Source organism: Carassius carassius, chromosome 47 (genome assembly GCF_963082965.1).
Source record: "Carassius carassius chromosome 47, fCarCar2.1, whole genome shotgun sequence".
Classification (NCBI taxonomy): Eukaryota; Metazoa; Chordata; class Actinopteri; order Cypriniformes; family Cyprinidae; genus Carassius; species Carassius carassius.
In genome coordinates, this window is record NC_081801.1 from 18,025,106 (window position 1) to 18,049,938 (window position 24,833).

General features: G+C 39.2%; 1 protein-coding gene and 1 long non-coding RNA gene across 2 annotated transcripts; both read left to right on the plus strand.

Annotated features, from left to right (window-relative positions):
• The first annotated feature begins 4,020 nt into the window (after nucleotides 1-4,020).
• Nucleotides 4,021-23,408, plus strand: LOC132130331 (nuclear pore complex protein Nup98-Nup96-like). The gene is made up of 20 exons (XM_059542012.1): nucleotides 4,021-4,099; nucleotides 4,233-4,328; nucleotides 14,860-15,042; nucleotides 15,165-15,304; nucleotides 15,409-15,516; nucleotides 15,710-15,893; nucleotides 15,965-16,113; nucleotides 16,228-16,359; nucleotides 16,497-16,632; nucleotides 16,804-16,896; nucleotides 16,983-17,126; nucleotides 17,258-17,391; nucleotides 17,529-17,716; nucleotides 17,811-17,930; nucleotides 20,936-21,223; nucleotides 21,286-21,419; nucleotides 21,510-21,648; nucleotides 21,741-21,918; nucleotides 22,054-22,161; nucleotides 23,193-23,408. Exons 1-20 carry the CDS (start codon nucleotides 4,021-4,023, stop codon nucleotides 23,406-23,408), a joined length of 2,949 nt encoding a protein of 982 aa, XP_059397995.1.
• Nucleotides 22,114-23,576, plus strand: LOC132130810 (uncharacterized). The gene is made up of 3 exons (XR_009428781.1): nucleotides 22,114-22,161; nucleotides 23,167-23,393; nucleotides 23,477-23,576. It is a non-coding gene; the product is annotated as an uncharacterized LOC132130810 (long non-coding RNA).
• The last annotated feature ends 1,257 nt before the right edge of the window (nucleotides 23,577-24,833 follow it).

Consider the following 24,833-nt stretch of genomic DNA (forward strand, 5'->3'; position numbering starts at 1 on the left):
CACTGAACACGGAGCGCCACCTTAAATGCACGATTTACACTGATATCGAGTGGCTGCAAATACTTTGTTGTGCCTCCAGGAATCACAGCTGGAATTGAGTTTGTTCTCTTGATGGCTTCTTTCACCGAATCTGTTATGTGGGCCCTCATGCTGTCCAAGACGAGCAATGCCTTGTTCCTGTGAAAGAATCCTCCCGGTCGCTTGCCGTAACACTCCGTATGCCATTCATGCATTAGGCTTTCCATCATCCATCCTTTCTTGTTGACTTTCACAACAATTCCTCTCTGAAATTTTTCTTTCGGCATCGTCGTGCGTTTAAAAATCACCATCGGTGGAAGCTTTTCTCCCGATGCCGTGCAGCTCAGAACACAGGTGAAATGCGTTTTTTCATGCCCAGTTGTTTTCAGCGTGACGGATGATTCGCCTTTCCTGTTGACAGTCCGAGTGAGAGGCAGGTCAAACGTCAGAGGAACCTCATCCATATTTATGATGTCGTGCGGGCCGATGGAATGCTCCGCTATCTTTGCATCAGTGAATTTGCGGAAGTTTGAAACTTTTTCCTCGTAGTCGGGAGGGAGCTGCTGACATAGACTTGTCCGTACCCTGATGGACAGGCCTTTACGTCTCATAAATCTGAGACACCACAATGGTCCACCTCTAAAATCCTCAAACTTCATTGCGGTGGCGATTTTTTTGGCTTTCAGTCAGATCTGCACAGTTGAAACACCTCGGCCGTCTGCTCTCTGTGTGTTGACCCAGTCTTCGAGCTCATTTTCTAGTTTGGGCCATCTGATTTTCTTCCCCCTGAAAGCTTTAGTTGTCTTTTTGCACTGAGTCAATTCCTCACGCTGCTGTTTCCAACGTCTTATCATCTACTCATTAAGACCAAGCTCCCGTGCAGCAGCTCTATTTCCTTTTCCAACAGCCAGATCAATCGCCTTCAACTTGAAAGCTGCATCATATGCATTTCTCCGTGTCTTTGCCATGATGAGGGTGACAAAATGACTACCGTAATCAGAATGTTTGTCAGGAAGTTTGAGCGCGCTCGATTTAATCTAAATAGTAAACAAAAAAAAGTTGTTTGACCTTAACCCGTTCGGCAATTTCATTGGTCTAATGAAAGCTTCATTCCGCCAAAAAACTGAGCATGTCACAGAATGTGTTTTAAAAAAAAAAAAAAAAAAATTGAAAGCGGGAAAAATCCATATGTTAGCCGCGTTGTTGTTTAAGCCGCGAGGTTCAAAGCGTGGGAAAGAAGTTGCGGCTTATAGTCCGGAAATTACGGTAAATGAAATATGAAGCTGGAGATTGTGGATTCTATTTTAGATTGTGATAGACCAGATATATTTAATAATTTAAAGCAGTTTGCTAGTTTGCAGTTTCAGTTATCATCTTTCAAAGACTGTTCAGAAAACACACACACAAAAAAAAGCACATTGTATTGAGGTGGTTCATCATATGTGAAACAACATAAATAATACTATTTGTCACAAACAGCAGCTTTTTATGAAACGTCTGAGTGTTTTCTGTAAAATAATATACAGATATTGCATGTTTCCCCTCTGCATGTATGTATAGGACCATTTCATATTTGTGTAGGCGGAAATTGTATACAAAAAGGGTATTATTCCTTCCTTCAGTTGGAATGGAATAACTTTTGCATAGATTATGATAGAAACAAATTTCCTTTTTCCTCTATTAGCTGACGTGCTGGAAACACATAAACGGTGTTGTGCATGAAAGCGTTCAATGAATGACGTTCACTGAACGCGTTCATATTTTCACCGAATGCTGAACTGAACGAATCACTTTTCATACAATGAACGTGAACGAGAGCGGCGCTCACTCTGGCAGGAATGAACAGCACGCACAGTTCACGTTCACGCTCATTTGAAAAGTCAGGTTTTACCAGGGCTTAATTTGAGCCGGAACATGTTCCGTCACCTCCGACATTGGATCCGGCACCTCCTGTGTCACTAAAATTAATTGCCTAAATGAAAAAAAAAATTACTGTTTGTGTAGTGTTCAATGTTTGTGACACATGACTTGCGCGCTTGTTGTACTAGTTAAGATTGCTGTTAGCCTCGATTGTTTCACGCAGGGGAAAATGTCAAAAAGACAGGAAAGTTTGCTTAACTTTTTCAAATGCGCTGGACAGTCAGATCCCAAACAAGCAAAAATGGTTTCCGCTGATCAAAAAGGAGACCACGGTGGACACAGTAGCCTAGTATCGATATTTCGTTATTTCGACATAATAAGGGGACATTCTAATCTGCATTAAGCCACATTAAGCGTTCTTATAATGGTTTTCTATGGGAGGAAAATGCTTAACCGTTCATTTTATGGGCTCATCTGATTTTTTTGTACATAGCATAGCCTATTTGTTAGGATTTTAGTATCGTAATGATTAGGCTAATAAATGCACCCACAATTATCCGTGAACTTGATTTTAACAAATGCCTTTAAACTTGTGTGTGCAAAATTCAGAATTAAATTAATGTGCAAAAATTTGTACAAATAGAGAGTAGGCTATGTAGGCATACTATACTGTTGTAGCCATTAAAAAAGCGCGATTCATATTTGTTAAAATATTATAATGTTATTTTTTTTTCCATTTATGTTGATTTATGAAAAGTGAACAGCACGACCGAGTAAGATAGGATGCGCAATATGAGACATGGATCGGGTCAGACATGATTTAGACCGTTGAAGTTGAAGTTGTCATAGAAAGCCTTTCTTTAAAGTGAATTTTGTTTTGTATAAATTGTATCTTAATTTTAATCAACTTTTCATCAACCAATTGCCTGTATTTAATGAATAGGCCGACGAAACAAATATAACGGAGGTGCCCGCGCGCTCACTTGCATTGCACGTCAACTAGAGCATCCTAACTTAACGAAACGCAGAGTATGCCTCACACAGATATAACAAATACATCAAATACACAAAGCTTGATATGTATAAATAATTGTCTGTTGTTTATTGGTACAATAATTTTGATTAGTTTTGGAGTGGCAGTGATTTGCAGCTGGTAATGGATGGTAAAGAGGTTCTATTGAGTAAGATAGTGGCCTATCTTAAAAAGAATTTAACAAATGAACGTGAACTAGTTCGTTTTTAGATATGTGAACTTAGTTCATTTAAAAAAAAAAATTAACTATGAACATGAACTAGTTCATTATCATCTGTGTGAACTGAACTTTGAGCTAGTTCTTTTTAAGTATGAACTGGCACAACACTGCACATAAAATAGGTCTGAAGCTGCTAGGCCCTTCATTGCCTGAGCTATACAATTTCAAACTTAAGTTTATAAAAATAAAATAAAAAAAGCGCCTTGTTTTTTTCCCTGTTTATTATAACACAGACAACATATATAATCATTTTTATCAATCTCAAGTGTTTCTTTATGTAATTTCAAAGGGTTTCCTTTAAAATGATTCCAAATTTCTGTATTTACACCTCTGCATGTAGGAATGGGAAGCTTTTTAATTTAGGTAGGAAAATGGCAAACGGAAATCCCCAAAATAGCATTTGAGCTTAACTGGTTAAAGTTGTCCAAATTAAGTTTTTAGCTATATATATACATTACTAATCAAAAGGAAATTTACAAAATATATTTAACTTGATCTTTTCTTAATGTTCTGATGATTTTTGGCATTAAATAATTTATAATATATAATTTTGACCCCTATAATCCCACATAATGTATTTTTGGCTTTTGCTACAAATATACCCCAGAGACTTAAGACTGGTTTTGTGGTCCAGGGTCACATGTATAGAAATAAACTATTTTAGTCTTTGTAATATTGGCACAGGCCATAGAAATCAAAGTCTATAGATTAAAGGCAATATTCATCATGATAGTCATCAAAACAATATTTGAACTCCTAATAATAACAATTTAAATATTGAAAAGATTGATTGTTAGTAAAGCAGCTGAAGTGTATTTGCTGTGCTAGAAATAAATAAAGCTTTTGTCTTTTGTGCAGACATATTATGCAGCTTCTATAGCAGTGCAAGATGTTCAACAAATCTTTTGGGACTCCCTTTGGGGGAGGGACAGGAGGATTTGGGGCTACTTCAACATTTGGGCAACAAAGTAAGTTGATATAAAATACCTTAGTGTGTATATATATATATATATATATATATATATATATATATATAAGAAATTAGAAATTATTATATTGTACAGAACCTAAATAAGAATTTTGTGTTACCTTTGTCATCAGATACTGGATTTGGAGCGACGGGGGGCTTTGGATCTTCAGCATTTGGGACTACAAACAACACAGGAGGACTGTTTGGGACCACCCAAAACAAACCTGGTATGCTGTTTTCTGTAGCAGAAAGTGTATGCAGAATTTCATAGCCATCTTTAACCCTTGTGCATTGTTCAAATTCACTACCCTTTCGTTATGTTTGGGATGAAAACATCCACTCAATTAAACTGCTGTAAAAATGTACCGGATTCATTTTTTTTTTTTTGCATAAATCTGTTAATCAACTTCAAAACTACCAAATATAAAAAAAAAAAAAAAAATCCAAGATTTTAACTCTTTAATTGCCAAGTTCATAAATGATGTCTCTGATTTGGGGAAAAAAGCACACAAAATGACTTATTTTGAATATAAAAGTAATTGTGGCTGGATTTTTGTTTTACTTTTTATAATAGTCTTGGGAATGTCAAAGATTAGTAGCAACATTGGCTTTGATGCATTTTTAGTTTTTGTGCAGTATTAATTTAAAATGTTTCTCCCTAATTTGTTTTTGGTGGCTGTTTTTGCCCCATCTACTTCCATTATAATGCCATTTTTTGATTGCAAAGCCATGACACCATATAATCATGCATTCTTGATTGTTTGTGGTTTTCCCTGTTGGGAAGAGGTAAAATTTGTTATTTTTACACTAGGTGGGACCTTTCCTATCACTAGGTGGGACCATTAACCTTTTAGATAGGCCTGTGCAAAAAAATCTTAGTTTCTGACTTGTATATGAAGCTATATGGAGTATAACAGCAAATTATATTGTGTGTATGTGGGTGTGTGAGAAAGAGAGAGAGCGAGAGTGTGAGAGAGACTTTTGCGCACTTATCTTGATGTATTTGAGAAAATCAAAATGTACACCTCAGCTCTCAGAACTACATGGAGTAAACAAAAGTGTATTTATGCACCTGCTGCCTTTTAATGGTGGTGATAAGTATAGACTAAACAAAAGCAAAGTACGTGGATTTAAACTAGTGGTGGGCATAGATTCATTTTTTTAATCTAGATTAATCTCACTGTGATCTTGAAATTAATCTAGATTAAAATGGCTCATTCGAATTCTGCCGAAGGCATTCAAAATATGTGTGTTACCCAAATAAAATAGACAAACAGTAAGTATTTGAGAAGGGGTTTATCAAGCTAGGTGGTGCATTAGAAAAGGGGCTCATCTCCTGTTTCCAAAATGCATCACAAAGTGCTTGAAAAAGCTGTAAACTAATTCCACATTGCACAAGGTGCAAACAACCTTACGCCTGTTTCACACATACTCCGTCTGCAGTGTGTATGTTGCATATTTTTTTACGCACCCATGTTAAAAGATTCTAGTTGCGTTCCAGGAGCTTTGCGTCTGCAGCAGTGCAGCGATCGTTTACGTACTGAGTAGCGAACTGCAAACGCGTCCTGTGTGAAAGCACATCGAGTCTGTGCTGCACCACATACGTAACGCACACGGACTGCATACGCACTGCAGATGGAGTATGTGTGAAACAGGCGTGAGCAGGGCTGTAGCTGGGGTCAGCGGGGACCCGGTGAAAGTTGTACCAGTGGACCCTGTTTGAAATAGTTTAATTTGTATGTTCGTTTATTTTTATTTATTTGTGCTAAGTTTTTTTCAAGTTTGTAGGTGTCAAGGTACAGAAACCAAATAATTCAATGTAAAATAGCACTGGATAGTCTTCAATGTAAAAATGAAATATACAATCAAACCTACATTTATTCAGACACCTTCAACATTTCTCACATTAGTACAGTTTTGCTATATATATAAAAAATTATATCTGGTGTCTGAATAATTTTTGGTTTGACTGTTAAAACTACAAAGTAATTCAGTCAAGAGTAGTGAGTGATTTTCATTTTCTTGGATTAACATTACAGCAGCCAGTAGCTAAATTAGGCGCGGTCACTTTAAGAGACAATGAACACATCCAATATAATACACATCCCATTTTTTTCCTCAACTGTTTATTTTCACTTAAGAAATAACTGACAGTTTTTTCGAGCATAATTTCCAAGGTGGATATATTGACATTTTGTATGTATTTGTCTGCACAAGAGCAAAAATAAGCAAATTCGATGTTCAAGTGTTTTGAGACACCTTTCTCTGCGTGAGCCCTGAACACCAGAACACCGCGAGTACTGAATTGGGCTCTTTCACATCTTTTTGTTTGTTCAAACTGAGATTTGTATTTGTTCGTTCAGGTGCAGGAGGGACTTTGAGGAGAACTTCGCATAAGAGAGCTCGGTTCAGTGTCGCTGTCCGTGATGCGCGGCTCTCGATCTCTCTCGTGTGCACCGAACAAAGCATGCGAGTAACCAGCTACTCTGTTCAGCTTTTCCGCATCTTGTTTTTGGATGCTTTAATGTTTAAATCGACAAGAGGTAAGGCTTGAAAAACACGTGAAAAAGATAAGCTTTCATGACGATGCGCAGCAGTGGCCCGTCAACTATCCTGAGCATCTTTTTATACTGGCCTCAGCCAGTCGGTTATATAAAATATCAAGGTGAAAGTCATCATAGCTTGCTTAGTATAGACCCAGCTCCCAACCCAACTTTGAGAATAGATTAACGGCAATATTTTTAATATAAAAATACGTAAAGGCCCACCACTAATTTAAACACTTGCATGCCATCGTGCTGGTCATTTAATGTTGAGAAGAGCAGCAAGCAACACGAGAAAGGGCTTGACTTGTACTGAAGTTTTAGAAATGATTATGCAGCTTGACCCCTCCAGCGAGCTGCAGCTTATTTGAAGTTGGTATTGCATTTTGGTTCATAATACATTGTTCATAATTTGATGCAAAGTAGATTTTTTTTTTACAGGATTTTAAGGTTTTAAACTGGCTTTACCATCAAGAAAAGATGAGCATTTCACACATAGACCATCCGTACTTTTCACCATCAAAAGGCAGCAAGTGCATTAACACACTTCTTATTTTTTACTCCATGTAGTTCTGAGAGCATGAGGTGCATATTTTGATTTTTTCAGATACATCAAGGTAAGTGCACAAAGGTCTCTCTCACACTCTCTCTTTCTCTCTCTCACACACTATAATTTGCTGTTATACTCCATATAACTCCATATACAAGCCAGAAACTAAGCCTTTTTTTTGCACAGGCTTATCTAAAGGGTTAATGGTCCCACCTAGTGATCAACTGTAAAAATAACAAATTTTACCTCTTCCCAAAAGGGAAAACCACAATCAAGAATGCATGATTATATGGTGTCATGGCTTTGCAATCAAAAAATGTCGTTATGATGGAAGTCAATGGGGCAAAAACAGCCACCAACAACAAATGAGCGAGAAAAAATCTAATGCTGCACAAAAACTAACAATGCATCAAAGCCAATCTTGTTACTAATCTTTGACATGCCCAAAACTGTTATAAAAGGTAAAAAAATATCCAGTCCACAATCACTTTTTATATTGAAAATATGTAATTTTGTGTGTTTCTTTCTTTCTTTCCCAAAAGACTGTTACAAAAGGTAAAAAAATATCCAGTTCACAATCACTTTTTTATATTGAAAATATGTAATTTGTGTTTTTTTTTTCCCAAATCATTGACATAATTTATGAACTTGGTAATTAAAGGCTTAAAATCTTGGATTTTTTTTAAACATTTGGTAGTTTTGATCAGGACTGAGGTTGATTAATAGATTTATGCAAAAAAAATTGAAAAAAATATTTATCTGATACATTTTTACAGCATTTTAATTTAGTGGATGTTTTCATCCATGAACACAACGAAAGGGTAGTGAATTTGCCCAGAGTGTACCATTGAGCATTTTACCAAAATATGGGTCAAAATAAGATTTGTCACCAAAAATCATTCCATTAGCTCAAACACAGGGAAAGTTGTGGCCAAAATAAGATTCAACTTTACCCCCTAGTGGACGAAAACGTCCCCAACAACGCATAAGGGTTAAATGCTCATAGAATCTGTCGGTAAAAAAAAAAGGATATATATATTTATAATTTTTTTTAAACATTATTTGCTTTGTAGTTGAGCAAAAGTGAATCGTTTAATGATTAACAAATCCAATTCAAGCAAGTGGCGACTCACTAAGAAGACTTAGCTGAATATTATTGATTTGAAGATGGTTTTGATAGGTGATATCGCTTGCGATTTATACCATTTAAAAATTCTCCATTTAAAAATTCTGATTATACCAAATAAAAATTTGTGGACATGAGGCTGAAGAGGAGCTTGTTGCTCAGCGAGGAGCTACTTCCACAATTTTGAACTGGTTTGGTTATAGAAAATCAGATGCAGAGCAAACGACCGTAATATGAAAAACAGTTAATCTGCCTTTTGGCCCCCTTTCCACTGTCTCCGATGAACAACAAGCGACAGACCAGAAGTCATTCATTTCTAATGGAAAATTAGTGTGGGAGCTTTGTGGAGTTCTGAATAGGGCTGGGCGATATATCTAACAATATGATCATGCGCATCTAGTCAGTAAATCTGGTTCCTTGATTACCGGTAAATCGCCAACACCTGCTTATAATTGGAGCGCCATTTAATAGACAGATCACTTATCAGCTAGGCAATATCGCGTTCATAATCCCAGATGAATAGCCTTCGATAATGAACACGATATTGCGTAGCTGGTAAGTGATCTACTAAATTGCATGCTATATTTAATGCGCATCTTGTCAGTAAAGCCGGTTCTGTAATCAGCTGTAAATCTCCATCACCTGCGTGCTTTCACATGGAGCACCATTAACTACACAGAGCTGTTGTTCACTGGCAAGCTGTGCAAAACCACAATCATACTTTGTGCATGTTTTGCGGAGCTTGTCAGTGAACAACGACTCTGTGTAGTTAAAGGCAGGGTAGGTAAAAAATGTATAAACAACTTTCTTCCAAATTTGTTTAAACTTTCTATATATATATCAATTCATAATTAAAATGTATACGTACTCTGATAAAAAGAGTATAAAAATCGAGTGACTCTAGACCGTTTAATCTGTATTAAACACAGCTCATTATTTCCATTCGGGACGAAACATATGATTGGCTTAGGCGACTGTCACTCTCTCGCAATCATGGCAACCACCCTTTTGCCACACATGACCTGCCCACTTGCGCGCACGTTTGATTTGATGAATTCAAGAGGCACGGATCCTAGGAATACCAAAACAATGGCAGAGAAACAGCAAGCAAAATTCACAGTACCGGCCTATGCAGTTAGTGAAGGCAAACCAGGCAAAAAAAGGAAGACCGTAACAGTACAAGAAAAGGCAATGAACAAAAAGTCTTTGGATAAACAAAAAAATAAAACGCGAGTTAATATCGGCGTGGCTTTCCAGCGATGGCGAGAACTGAGGGAACTCAAGGGGCTGAAAAGTGACTCCTTGATGGCTTTATTTCTGCTGGACAGGTAAATCTTTTTTTTGTATTTTCATCATATATATTTTTTTGTTTATTTTTTCATGATGCATGTGTCATTAGCACACGTAGCTGCATAATATAGCTAACATAACATTACTTAGCGAGCCGTAGTAGAGGCTTTGGAAGGAGCCCAGAAGGGAGGGGGTGGAGTGAATGGAAATAATGAGCTGTCTTTAAAACAGTCGTGAGAGGTCTACAGACACTCGATTTTTATACTTTCTTTTTCAGAGTACTTACATTTTAATTATGTATTTATATATAAATAAAGTTTAAACAAATTAGGAAAAAAAGTTTTTTATAATTTTTTTACCTACCCCGCCTTTAATGCTGCTCCATGTGAAAGTGTGCAGGTGATGGAGATTTAAAGCTGATTACAGAACCGGCTTTACTGAGAATAGGGTTGTGCCGATAGACGATAGTATCGTGTATCGACGATCGTCAGAGATATCGACATAAGCTGAATTCTCTGTCGATAATCAAGACGATGTTAGGCTCATTTTCCTATTAATGTATTAGATTATAATAATAATAACTATTATTTTTATTTTTATTAGGCTGCTTATTATAATTCGGCTTTTAAACTGCCCAGCTATTTCACTTAATTTCACTGTCCGCATTTCACACACACACCTCGCACGCGCAGGAGGATTAGAGCATGTAGTCGGTGAAGTTGTAACGCTTTGACTCGGATAATTCGTTAAATCCATGAAATGAAAGAGATAGAAAACGTCGAGTTGGTGTCCCACACATTTAATGGCTGGTATACGGCAACGCGCTCTTCTCATACATGAGAGATTAACTCTTTCTTGGTGTCACAAATAAAGTTAAGACAAAATAATTAACAAGGTGGCAGAGCGAATTTATTCTCCATAGTGCATGGTTCTCACGTAGTCCTTTTCTTAAAACACACTATGTGGTGATGACGTAGAAGGACTACGTGAGAACCACTATGGATAACAAGTTCAATCTGCCGCCTTGTTATTATTTTCATGCACACCGCACTATAATGTGATGCATGCAAAATACATAGTTTTGGCCGTTACAAAGTCTCCATCCACAAACAGACGTACATCGTCTGCAGATATAAGGTATTTCATCGCACTTTAACAAGTAATCTAAATGGCCTATATACTGTATGTGCAATATATTAAACGAGCCCTCACTAACTGAGTTAAATGCCACAGTTATGTTAGAATGCATCTCATTCTTGTTTCTGTGGCGGAGCGTCAGACTCGTCATGAGGCGCGCGGTCCGGAGCGCTGTATGACTGATGCATCAGTTCAATTCAACTTTACTACAAGTAGATCAACTTACCTGTTTTAAATACTTTATATTTAAATGTTTGTTTATGCCCAATATTAGTGTTTAACTGTTGGACTTTAAATGAAATCTGCTATTGATTTTCACCGTTGACTGATTTTGCAGAACATTTAGACTGATAACTTCCCTGCGCAGATGCGGACGTGCGATATGACAGTTTGCGTCCGACTATGTATGAACTAGCTGTTTTAAATACAGTATTTTTATATTTAACGTTAGTTAAATCAGTCAGTATGTTTGAAAGTAATTTTTTTTTTTGATTATTGGTGACTCCATAGGCTCTCTCTCGCGCACCTGCACGGTTTAAAACACCAAATAGTTATGCTATGACAAGAACAAAGAGTCTCTCTCTTGCTCCACCCATGCTCGATAATATTGTGTATCGTCGATCTCACGGGCTGACGATATGACGATTTGGAAAATGACCATATCGCCAAACACTAACTGACAAGATGCGCATTAAATGAAGATGTGTAAGGAGAGGGAGACACTGACACCAACTACAAGAAACGTCAGACCTAAGGCTAAGAGATTCCTACTCAGAAAATTTCCAGTGCATTTGCTAATTGTTCCAAATGATAAGCCAAATAAACGATGGAAAATTTTTACAGAGGCAGTGGCATTTTGTTTGGCAAAAGACATGTTGCCATTCCAAACTGTCGAAAAATAATGATCCATAAACTACAACATGCCAACAAGGAAGTACTTTTCCAGTACAACCCTGCCAGCGATGTATGAAGAGTGCCGTGGTCTGGGACAAACAACGCTATCTACTCGGTCTATTTTTATGCCTCAACTACAGACCTGTGGAGTAGTTGACCAACTAAGCCGTACATCAGCCTTATGGTCCATTGCATAAAGAGTGACTGGAGCTTGAACAGTTGTTGCATCCAGACAAGTTATTTTTCCGGATGACCACATGGGTGAAAACATTGCTATTCTAATTAAAACACTCACTATTCTAATTCTATTCTTTAAAAAAAAAACGAACTACCTTTCTAATCTTTTTGTTTTCTATTTTCTATTTATTTATTATATAATTATAAAAAAAATAAGATCTCTATCTAACACTAGCTTGCTCTATTCTTTTTCTATTCTATTGGTTTTATTTTATTATATTATTTAAAAGCCCTTGCTATGTGTACTGCGTTTAAGCTAACTGAGACTTGTTATAGCACTTATCATTGCTCTTTTGTTGTTTTTGATTGCTTCCAATGTCCTCATTTGTAAGTCACTTTTGATAAAAGCGTCTGCTAAATGACTAAATGTAAACATTGCGGGTGGCTTGAAGCAGTTTCTTCAAGAATGGAATTTAGACAAGGAGAAATGGTTCTGTACAGTTCACTTTGGGGGTGGGGTGGGGGGGATGGGTTCCACTGGGTACAGTACCTGGTACCTTGCACTTCTTTTAGTACCACCTCGGTTGAGGTTCCAAGTGAACCGTACTGTTACCAAAACGTGACGTGTAAACTCTGCTGATCACTGATTGGCGGGAGAGAATCATCACTACCTGAGTCACTGAACTTGCAACACAAAAAGAACCACTAGATTTAAATCAGCACAGCCAGCGAAGGATCGAATGCAACTGTTTTGAATGAGTGCAACTTTTTTAACAACCCAAAAATGTTTGTTTAGTTGACTGTTGAGGAAGTATAGACGTTCCTCTCGTTGATAGCAGAGGAGCAGATCCAGGGAGTGCTTAATGGGGTGAGGCAAAATGAAAAAGAAGTCGCGGCAGTAGAGGCGACAACAATAACAACATGTGAATAATCCTGCCTACACTAAAGCGATACTAAACTGCAGTGAAAACGCAAACAGAGCTGAGTCAAGCCGAGCCGTGCCATACCAAATAGAGTCGTACCATGCAGTGGAAAAGCACCAAAAGATGCTCAAGTAGAACTTGGCCATCCTCCACACAAACTTGTGACTGAATCAGCAACACGATGGGGATCAAGGCAGAAGATGATTCGGTGGATGCTTGAGCAAGAGAAGGCCATCATGCAAATCCTGGCTGCTGACAGGTCAACCAGGCATCTGGTGCCTACTTGGCAGGATATTGATCTCCTAGACTCTGTCAGTAAGGCACTTGGGCCTCTGCTTAATTTCACAGATGCTCTCTCTTCTAAAAACTACGTCACAGTGTCATGCTTGAAGCCTATTCTTCACCTATTCAACATTGAGCTCCTGCAGGGGAAAAATGAAGACAAAGATCTTACAAAGACAATTAAAAGTTCAATACTTGACCAAATGAACTCCAAATATGGTGACCTAGAGGTTCAGGAACTGATCAACTGATCAACATTTTTGATCCACGGTTCTGCGCTCCATATAAGAGTCAAGAAGAGATCCTGGTCATCAAAGCCAGAGTAGTCGGAGAGGTGGAATCCCTTTCTGTCATGCCAAGTGATGCTGGCTCTGCTACCCCTGTAACATCAGCTGAATCAACAAAAGAAGCTCAGAGTGCATCTAAATGGCAGAGGAAGAATCTTGGAATTTTTTTCAAGAAGCAAGTTGCTGAGATGATAGTGTTTCTGAAACCGAGAAAATTGAGGCTGAATCAAACAGCTACTTGCATGGGCCATTTGCAGATGGTGAAAGCAATCCCCTTACGTGGTGGAAGGCACACAAGGTGAATTTCGCTAACATCAGTCGTTTAGCGAAAAAGTACTTTTGCATTCCTGCCACAAGTACACCCTCAGAGGGTGTTCAGCACTGCTGGAAATGTAGTAACATCCCAAAGGTCTCTTCTGAAACCAACTACAGTGAATATGTTAGTCTTCTTGACCAAAAATCTTAAGGTGTGAGCTCTGTTCTCTTTTTGAAAGCTGCTGAATCACATAATTCACTAGTATGTGTGTTATATAACTTGCACTACCAGACATTTTCATGTCAGCCTCATTTATACACTGTTTACAAATTAAAATATATCAGTGCTTACAGTATAATTGAACTTTTATTTAAATTTAATTTGATTTGTTTTTTATTAGTTTTTTGTGTTTTGCACTATTTTGTAAACTAACTAAAGACATAGTTGGGATCATTACTTTTTGATACATTGTTTGAATATTTTTACAATTTCTTCCACGAGACAATAGTGTTGAAAACTTAAGAGTACTTAAGTTTTGGACTACTTAAGGCACAGAACCCCCAACTGCTTCCTGGACACAGCAGGATAAATGGCTGCCCACTGCTCCGGGTGTGTGTTCACTGCTGTGTGTGTGCACTTTGTGTGCAGAGCACAAATTCCGAGTATGGGTCATCATACTTGGCCTTATGTCACGTCACTTTCACTTTAATTGTTGGTAGGATATTCCACAAGTATTTTATTTACATTCTAAAAGTGTGTCATTGACTGTTTCATGGTGAACTTCTTTAATTTATAAGGTTACTATAACATGCTTGTTGCTTAATTAGGATTTATTTGCATTTGCACTCATTTTGAAACCCACCCGAAGACATTGTTGGAATTGTTACTTTTGTTGTTTGCACAATTTGTGCCACTGTTTGCACCATGAGAGTATAAATAAATACAGAATCTGTGTTTACATTTTAAACTTGTAATTGATTTCAATTATTAATGTGTAATTGTTGTGTGATGTGCAGCACAGTTACTGGAACACAACTTAAACATAACATAATCTGCTATTTTACAGAAAATTTTTGCAAAGGCTGGTTTTTGGATATAGTCATTGATATTGTTAATAAATACCAGAAATTATTGTGATAAATTTTTTTGGCCATATTGCCCATTCCTAGTTTTGAGGAAAGATTTCATTACAAACTGATGTGTTATCACATAAGAAATTAGTGTTCCCATAAGAATGTTGTATTTGGGCATCAGTGTGATTTTTGTATTGAAATATTTGTGTTTGTCCTCAAGGTGGTCTATTTGGCTCAAGCACCTTCAGTCAGCCTGTAACATCCTCCACCAGTAGTGGGTTTGGGTTTGGTGCCACCAGTGGCACATCAAACAGCCTTTTTGGAAGCACCAACACTGGAGGTGGAGGATTGTTTTCCCAGCAGAATAATGCCTTTGGTGCCAACAAACCAGCCACTTTTGGCAGTAAGTTTCCTGCAGCATTCCTGTGTAGCTATACATTGTTTGATTTGTTGTAGCAGTAATGTCTTGGATTAAAAGTTTAGCTCCAACATAATGGACCTAAGTAACTTTCAAATGATTTTCAGCTTTCGGTACCAGCACCAGTAGCGGTGGATTATTCGGGACAACCAACACAACATCCAACCCTTTTGGAGGAACATCAGGATCTTTGTTTGGGTCATCAAATTTCACTGCTGCTCCACCTGGCACAACAATCAAATTCAATGTTCGTTTAGAAACTATTATACTTTTTCTTCTTCATACTGGTCATTTAGCTACCTGTTTTTTCATACATGGTTTTTAACCAAAATCTTTGGTGTTTTGCTCCAGCCACCAACTGGGAGTGACACAATGGTTAAAGGAGGTGTGACAACCAGCATCAACACCAAACACCAGTGTATCACTGCCATGAAGGAATATGAGAACAAATCCTTAGAGGTCGGTTGATTTCTCTTTTGTGATCGTTGTTTTAGTACTTGGCAGCCTGCTGAAATAATTGTCAAGCACTGTTTGTCAGGTCCTTTGATAAACTGTCTGCAGAGAACAAAATATGAAACTAATCTGTTGCTATAGAGTTTTAAGGATTTCAAGCCATGATGAAAGAAATATACCATTGTTTCCTTGATCTTAGGAATTGAGGCTTGAGGATTATCAGGCAGGAAGGAAGGGTCCTTCCAACCCCATGGCAGCTGGCACAGGTGGTCTCTTTGGAGCCGCAGCAACAGCTACTCCCAGTACTGGCACTGGACTCTTTGGACCCTCAACTCCGAACAATGTTTTCAGCTTTGGCCAGAACAAGACCTCATTTGGCACAAGTAAATGGTTGTACCTTAATTGGTTTAGGTTTTTTTTTTTTTTTTTAGTGTGCTAAGTGTTTGCACTGCAGGTACTGGGGGCTTTGGTACAACCAAAGGAAGCTTGTTTGGCCAGCCGCAGCAGCATCAGCAGCAGCAAGGTTCCAGTCTCTTCAAACCATTTGGCTCAGCTACCACCACCCAAAATAACACTTTCTCCTTTGGCAACAGCAGCAGCATGGTGAGTTCCAGCAGGTGTAGTAAATGTCTACACTGATTTTCTAAATATTCTTAACTGATCTTTTAAGTCTAACATCAGGTTAATTCTTTGTTTAATCCAATATTTTTTTATAAGGGTCTGTTTGGCAACACAGCTGCCTCTCAGGCTGGAGGACTGTTTGGAAACACTAACACAAGTACGGCCACGGGATTTGGCACAGGAATTTTCGGCCAAACTAACACCGGCTTTGGGAATGTGGGTACACAGGTAACTTTTGGAGAGGCTACAGTTAGCTTTCTGTATTTTTCAAAAGTCCATTTTTAGATCTTCAACATGTTCAAATGTAAGTTAGAATTTTTTGCCTTGTTTTTCTAAATGTTTAACTTGTTCTCTTTATTTCACAGAATCTTTTTGGCAATAAGCCTGCTGGATTTGGCACCACCACCACCACTAGCGCACCCTCCTTTGGAACAGGCACTGGTCTGTTTGCAAATAAGCCTACACTTACTCTAGGGACTAACACGAACACCTCAACCTTTGGTAAGTTGTTGTTAATGCTGACTAGTATTTGCTGTGATAAAATTCATTTTCAGTTTTGGTGGTGAAAGTGATGGGCTTCATTTCACCAGTATGTCACCTGTGTGCACTTAGATCTGACCTAGAAATGTCAATATATTTCTTCTTAAATGTCAATGCTGGTATATTTTTTAGGATTTGGTGCAACTGGTACTGGTGGGGGTCTCTTTGGGAACAAAACTGCTTTGATGGGCCTGGGAACAGGACTGGGAACTGGCTTTGGAGGAGGTATGTTTTAGGGTGCATGATTTTTGTTGTCATTTGTTATTGTAAGAATGAAAACATGGCTTATAAGTATTAGTCTGTATTTTCAGCTGTTGGAACTGGCCAGACATCATTGTTTGGGAACAACCAGAACAAGCTAGGCTCCACCCTGGGGTCAGTGGGCACCTTTGGGACTGGAGGCTTTAACACTGGTGCCAACACTCTGAATTTTGGTGCTCCTCAACAGCCTGTGGGTCAGTGCAATTGCTTCATAAGTGACTTAATTCCTGTAACTGGTTGTAATAATTTTAAATTGAGTACTTCATGTGAGACAGATCTCTTTGAAATTATGTAAAATAACTGGTATACTGTGTTTTGTTCTCAGCTTTGACTGACCCCAATGCATCAGCTGCGCAGCAAGCCGTCCTCCAACAGCAGATCAATGCATTGGCCTATTCTCCTTTTGGAGACTCACCCCTCTTCAGAAATCCACTGTCAGACCCCAAGAAGGAGGAAGAGGTTTGATTTTACAGTTTACATAGTCCTTATATGTTTTGGTTATTTGAAAAGATTAGTGAGTGGCTCACTAAAAGACAACTTGTTTCTTAACATTTAGCACAGTACATGCACTGCTAACATATCTTCTTCATCATTAGTGTCTAAAGCCCACAAATCCAGCTGCTCAGAAAGCCCTGACTACCCCTACTCAGTACAAACTTACCCCTCGTCCTGCCACCCGTGTTCGTCCCAAAGCTCTGTCCTCATCTGGCTCATCCAAATCTCAGCTCTTTGATGGACTTGATGATGATGAACCCTCTCTTAATAATGGAGCCTTCATGTCCAGGTAAGAACATGACTTAACTCCAGCTACTCTTGTGCATATAGCTCAAGTTGTAGTGCACTAATTAAAGTGTGTCTGTCTGTATGTTTTGTTTTAGGAAGAGCATAAAGAAGCTTGTTTTGAAGAATCTGAATAACAGCAGTCTGTATAACAACTCTGTGAACAGAGAAGCTGATGACTTGGCCTCCCCTTCAGAGTACCCACAAAATGGGGTCAGGTAAGTTAACACTATTTTCAACTGCTGAATAGGGCCGTGACAGTTGTCTTTTGCTACCGGTGGTAGTGCACCTGACGTCACACACTCTATAGCAAGCTTAATAAAAAGTTTTGTATAGAAGTTTAATAACTGCAATAGTTGCACATTCTAAGTCTACGGTAATTCACAAGTTATCTCAAACACCATACACAGCGTTTCCTTTAGATTGGCAGGTTTGAGCGCAGGAAAATACAGTTTATGCTTTCAGCAAATTAATTTAGTGTTGGTCGATGGATCTTGTTGGGAAACCAAATACTAGATCGCCGATCTGGAGCTATCGCCATTCATGTCACCCATCTGCGTTTGCACAAGTTCCCGTGATCGCAAACACTGGCTGGTCAGGTTTGGTGAGGCTTTCTCCAAACTGGTCAAATACAAACGAGACTGCGATAAATAAAAGCTGTTAACAAGAAATATGGCAACGATTCCTATTTCAAAGAGAGCGTGCAGATAAGGAGTTAATGAGCTTGCTTGGTGGTGGAAAAGTTAACCGGACGCGGCACCGCCGCGTTGCAACAGGTTTAATCTGTCTAGTGTCTACAGGACATTTGAACTCTGTGTCAGTACCTCACAGACCGGACATGGGATTTATCATTTCGTGTCATGCTGCATCCAGTGTAGCATCACTGATTATAATGAGTATTTTTTCGTGCTGCATCACTTGCGTCCATTAGACAGAGTGTATTTAACTTTATTTAGGCTACTTTCTTGTTTAACTGTATTTATTTGATATTTATTTTAGGGTTTTGCAGGCGGCTTTCACTGACGGAGTTAAATAGGGTGTGTTGAGATGAGTGAGACAGTGCTGGGCTGATTTCAGAGACATGTGCATACATATAAATATATTCTGTATATAACATATATTACATGCATGCACAGTTTAAGTCAGCTTTAATCACCTTTTTGGTAACTCCATGACTTAACTGGCCCCAACACTGCTTGCACATAGTTTATTTTCGCGGTTTGATATGAAAGAATACGCACAAAGGAAGCGCGCTTTGATCACAAGACCGTTTCTGCGCTCGCTTAACTTGCACCTGATGCTAAAGTGAAGTGGAGCGCGTGTCTGAAACGTCTCCTGTTCAGTCATTCTGAGACTGAATACATTTACTTCTTGTCATGAGAAAAAGTGACAGAATCAGCAGTTGTGAGTGGGGTGGCCAACCATAGTCCCCTACGTTAAATATTTTGAATGCGTTAAACTGAAAAAAATTATCGGCATCGTTAACGAGCAAATTTTGAAACACATATATATACAGTCGTGGCCAAAAGTTTTGAGAATTACATAAATATTAGTTTTCAAAAAGTTTGCTGCTAAACTGCTTTTAGATCTTTGTTTCAGTTGTTTCTGTGATGTACTGAAATATAATTACAAGCACTTCATACGTTTCAAAGGCTTTTATTGACAATTACATGACATTTATGCCAAGAGTCAGTATTTGCAGTGTTGGCCCTTCTTTTTCAGGACCTCTGCAATTCGACTGGGCATGCTCTCAATCAACTTCTGGGCCAAATGCTGACTGATAGCAACCCATTCTTTCATAATCACTTCTTGGAGTTTGTCAGAATTAGTGGGTTTTTGTTTGTCCACCCGCCTCTTGAGGATTGACCACAAGTTCTCAATGGGATTAAGATCTAGGGAGTTTCCAGGCCATGGAGCCAAAATTTCAACATTCTGGTCCCCGAGCCGCTTAGTTCTCAATTTTGACTTATGGCACGGTGCTCCATTGTGCTGGAAAATGCATTGTTCTTCACCAAACTGTTGTTGGATTGTTGGAAGAAGTTGCTGTTGGAGGGTGTTTTGGTACCATTCTTTATTCATGGCTGTGTTTTTGGGCAGAATTGTGAGTGAGCCCACTCCCTTGGATGAGAAGCAACCCCACACATGAATGGTGTCAGGATGCTTTACTGTTGGCATGACACAGGACTGATGGTAGCGCTCACCTTTTCTTCTCTGGACAAGCCTTTTTCCAGATGCCCCAAACAATCGGAAAGGGGCTTCATCGGAGAATATGACTTTGCCCCAGTCCTCAGCAGTCCATTCACTATACTTTCTGCAGAAGATCAATCTGTCCATGATGTTTTGTTTGGAGAGAAGTGGCTTCTTTGCTGCCATTCTTGACACCAGGCAATCTTCCAAAAGTCTTCGCCTCACTGTGCGTGCAGATGCGCTCACAGCTGCCTGCTGCCATTCCTGAGCAAGCTCTGCACTGGTGGCACTCCGATCCCGCAGCTGAATCCTCTTTAGGAGACGATCCTGGCGCTTGCTGGACTTTCTTGGACGCCCTGAAGCCTTCTTTACAAGAATTGAACCTCTTTCCTTGAAGTTCTTGATGATCCTATAAATTGTTGATTTAGGTGCAATCTTAGTAGCCACAATATCCTTGCCTGTGAAGCCATTTTTATGCAACGCAATGATGGCTGCACGCGTTTCTTTGCAGGTCACCATGGTTAACAATGGAAGAACAATGATTTCAAGCATCACCCTCCTTTTAACATGTCAAGTCTGCCATTCTAACCCAATCAGCCTGACATAATGATCTCCAGCCTTGTGCTCGTCAACATTCTCACCTGAGTTAACAAAGACGATTACTGAAATGATTTCAGCAGGTCCTTTAATGACAGCAATGAAATGCAGTGGAAAGGTTTTTTTGGGATTAAGTTAATTTTCATGGCAAAGAAGGACTATGCAATTCATCTGATTTCCAATATTTATGTAATTCTCAAAACTTTTGGCCACGAGTGTGTGTGTCTGTGTGTGTGTATGTATGTGTATGTATGTATATATGTGTGTATATATATATATAATTATTTTTTATTTTTTATTTTTTTTTCAACACCGCGCCACCAGCGGTTGTTGGTCCATGACTACCGCGGTGGTAAAAAATCAGCCACCGTCACAGCCCTACTGCTGAAGTTGGTAAAGATCTAACCAGATATATTAAGGTTTTCCTGTCATACTTCAGTCTGAGTAGAGATGAAAGAGAGACCAGAGAGGTAACTGTGGAGCCAAGTGAGGAGGATGATCTGGAGGTCTCCAAGTTCTACACCAATCCGATCACCAAACCGATTCAACACTCCCAGCCGAGCCCCTTGCTACAGGACACAATCTCAGAGTTCAACATGCGGGGAACTGCCAGTCATCGCAATGGCTTGGAGGCCAGCAGTGAGGACATCTCCCTGGTAGAGGATTCTGTTCAGGAGGAGAGAGATGAGGAGCTAGAGGCTCAGAAACCTCCTCACCCAGCTGGTATGTTTGTCTCTGTTGACATTCTTCAAAACACACTGTATTTGATGATCTACAACTCTTATTCAGAGCTGTTTTTGTCCTCTCAGGTATAGTGCTTACCCGTGTGGGCTACTACACCATCCCATCAATGGAAGAGCTGGGAAGGATGTTAAACGAGAATGGCGAGTGTATTGTGGAGAACTTCACTGTTGGCAGGAAAGGTAAAAGTATTGAAATGCTACCGTGTTTAAGAACAAATTATATTATAAGTAGCACATGAGTGGAGCATGACAAAATTGTGTTTTTTGCAGGCTATGGATCAGTTTTCTTCTCTGGTGAGGTGAATCTCAGCAACATGAACCTGGATGAGATTGTGCACTTCAGGCGTAAGGAAATAATTGTGTACCCCGATGACAAAGACAAGCCTTCTGTTGGAGAGGGACTAAACAGGTAGTTGTGCATGAATTGCTTTTGCATCTTTAACCACTTTGGTCGAGTTTCTGCTAATTGTTCCTATGTATTTTGTTTCTTGTAACATGCAGACGTGCTGAGGTGACTCTAGATGGTGTGTGGCCTAATGACAAGACAACATGCTCTCAGATTAAGAGTTCAGAGAGGCTGACTGAGATGAACTACGAGGGCCGGCTTGAGGCAGCCTCACGTAAACAGGGTGCACACTTCTTGGAATACAGACCCGAAACTGGCTCCTGGGTCATTGAGGTATGAATGTCTACTCCACGTTCCATTTACTGCTCTATATTCAATCCACATTTTATTTTCTGACTGATCTTGTATTATATAGTCAGCTGTTGTCATGTGTAAATATTTAGAATGTAACCAAAATCTCCTCTACAGGTGGCCCACTTCTCAAAGTATGGACTCCAGGAATCTGATGAAGAAGAGGAACCCCCCCTCATCCCACAGCTTTCACTGACCCAGCAGCAGATGGCACCACAGGCTCAGGTAGACTGAGGAACACACTGGGTCTGACATACATTGGTCTTCGGGGGCCTCTCAAATTCATTCAAACCTGCTGTGCTACCCGCAGTCCAGATCAACACTAGCTGTGGGGAGAGAGCAAAGAGATTTAGTGGTTCAAATGCTATTCAGTAATAATGCCAAGATATTGGAAGTTATTAAAATGCTGTGCCACGTGTTAAATATTAAGAGTTTACAGAGAAAGTTTATATAACAAAGGGAGTTGCCTTTTATCTAATATTTATAGTTTGTAAAGCTGACTTTATTTTTTTTTTTTGCAGCTGTGATAAGCAGGTGCTTAAAATGTAAAGACTATACTTTACATTTTCAATTAAATTTAAATTGTTACAATTTCTTTAATGAAAATATTGCTTTATTTACACAGAATGAAAATACAAGAGTGTTTCTGAATGTTTTGTGTGAAATAAGATCCAGCCAGGCATTATGCTTTGGTTTCTTTTTTCTTTGACAAAATATTAATTATGTTTGTATGTTATGACAATAGTGGAACACAAGCAAAGAGTTTGTTTGACCATTTGAATTTTAATTTACTTTTAGTAGGTGATATAAGTAACATCACATGCAGTAATTATAATATTAAGCATTACATGGAGGTTTAAGATTGTTATAGTTGGAAGTATAGCAGTGAAACAGTTATGAGTGATCAGTGATTTGATTTGATATTCGATTTTTTTCATGTATTTTATTGATAAATAAAGATACAATAAAGATAAAATGTTCGTGTCAGGACATTTCATGGCTACCCAATGCTTTCATGGCAATGTTTTGAATAGGCAGCAACTAGAATCTTGATGCCTGTCATATTATTTAGGTAAAAATGTAATTCTGTTTGAAAGTTTGATTTCTGTCTACATTATCATTGCTGAAGTGGTCTGATGGGGATGGAAAACAAGTTTTAGTTTTGTCTGTACTCTGCACTCAGATCAAGAATGAAGACTTGACTTGATCTCTTTGTATGCATGTGTATAGAGTACAGCAGTTCTTGAGCTGCTCAGCCATGTGTTGGGAGTTGGACAGTGACATGGCTGGCTAACGTTACTCAAGAGCAACCGGCAGGCAGTATTTTGGGTGAGGAGGATGGAGAGAGAACTCTGGAGGAGAACAAGCTGAGATCTGAGACTCCTGCCGAGCACGAGCCCGTATCTGCATCAAGTCAGATTGCTTCCTCAATGGGCATCAACCCTCATACCTTACAGGTAGTGTGGGTGTAATTGAGTCATTGTTTAGAAACCCATCATTTTCTGTTGTTTTAATCAAATTTGATTTGTTTTCTATACAGATTATGAAGGTCTCTCTTTGCAGAGGATGATGAATGTGATTTGTTTCAAGAGCATAGTTCTTCAAAGCTCATACAGGATGTTGTTTCCCCTAAAGTTTTGCTTTCTGGAGCTGGTTGGCCATCAAGTATGCCAGCCTAATGTGTATATAGGGCAGTTTGCATACTTGTGGGAAAGATACTTCTTTAAACATATCTGATATCTTCCCACCTCAGGGGAAGGCCTTTTGCCCAGTTGCCAGAGGCTCCTTTTGGAGGAATACCTCAGAAGCTTAGCAAGTCACTAGCACCAGAATCTCCATGGTCTTTGTTAGGTCCTTCCTTCCTGTTGCCGGCTCCTCCCCCAGAACTGTGGGAGCCCGCAGGCTAGGGGGGGCCAGTACCTCTGGAGAGCTCCATAACTCTAGGAAAAGGTCACCTGCTGATGGATGCTGCTTTGTTCAGAGGGCGATCTTTCAGAGTGGGCTGGGGTCCCAACTAGACACTGGTGCACGGTGGAGATCAACGTAGTCTCACAAAGGCGATGAAGGAGCAGTCGGCAGAGATCATGGGATTTGGCAAACTGTTTAGCTTTCCATGTCTTATTAGTGCACGCACAACTAAAGTGCAGCAAAATTTTTTCCTATTGTTGCATCATACCAGGATCACTGAAAGTCCATATAAAGTACATATGGAGCAGGTGGTTGGCCTGGAGCCCAAACAGTCAGTAGAGTCAAGTCACCTTTATTTATATAGCGCTTTAAACAAAATACTTTGCGTCAAAGCAACTGAACAACATTCATTAGGAAAACAGTGTGTCAATAATGCAAAATGATAGTTAAAGGCAGTTCATCATTTAATTCAGTGATGTCATTCATCTCTGTTCAGTTAAATAGTGTCTGTGCGTTTATTTGCAATCAAGTCAACAATATCGCTGTAGATGAAGTGACCCCAACTAAGCAAGCCAGAGGCGACAGCGGCAAAGGAACCGACACTCCATCGGTGACAGAATGGAGAAAAAAACCTTGGGAGAAACCAGGCTCAGTTGGGGGGCCAGTTCTCCTCTGACCAGACGAAACCAGTAGTTCAATTCCAGGCTGCAGCAAAGTCTGATTGTGCAGAAGAATCATCTGTTTCCTGTGGTCTTGTCCTGGTGGTCCTCTGAGACAAGGTCTTTACAGGGGATCTGTATCTGGGGCTCTAGTTGTCCTGGTCTCCACTGTCTTTCAGGGCTGTAGAGGTCCTTTCTAGGTGCTGATCCACCATCTGGTCTGGATACGTTCTGGATCCGGTTGACTGCAGTGGCCCTCTGATCTGGATACAGACTGAATCTGGTGGCTAAGGTGACCTCGGAATAAGACAAATATTAGCGTAGATGCCA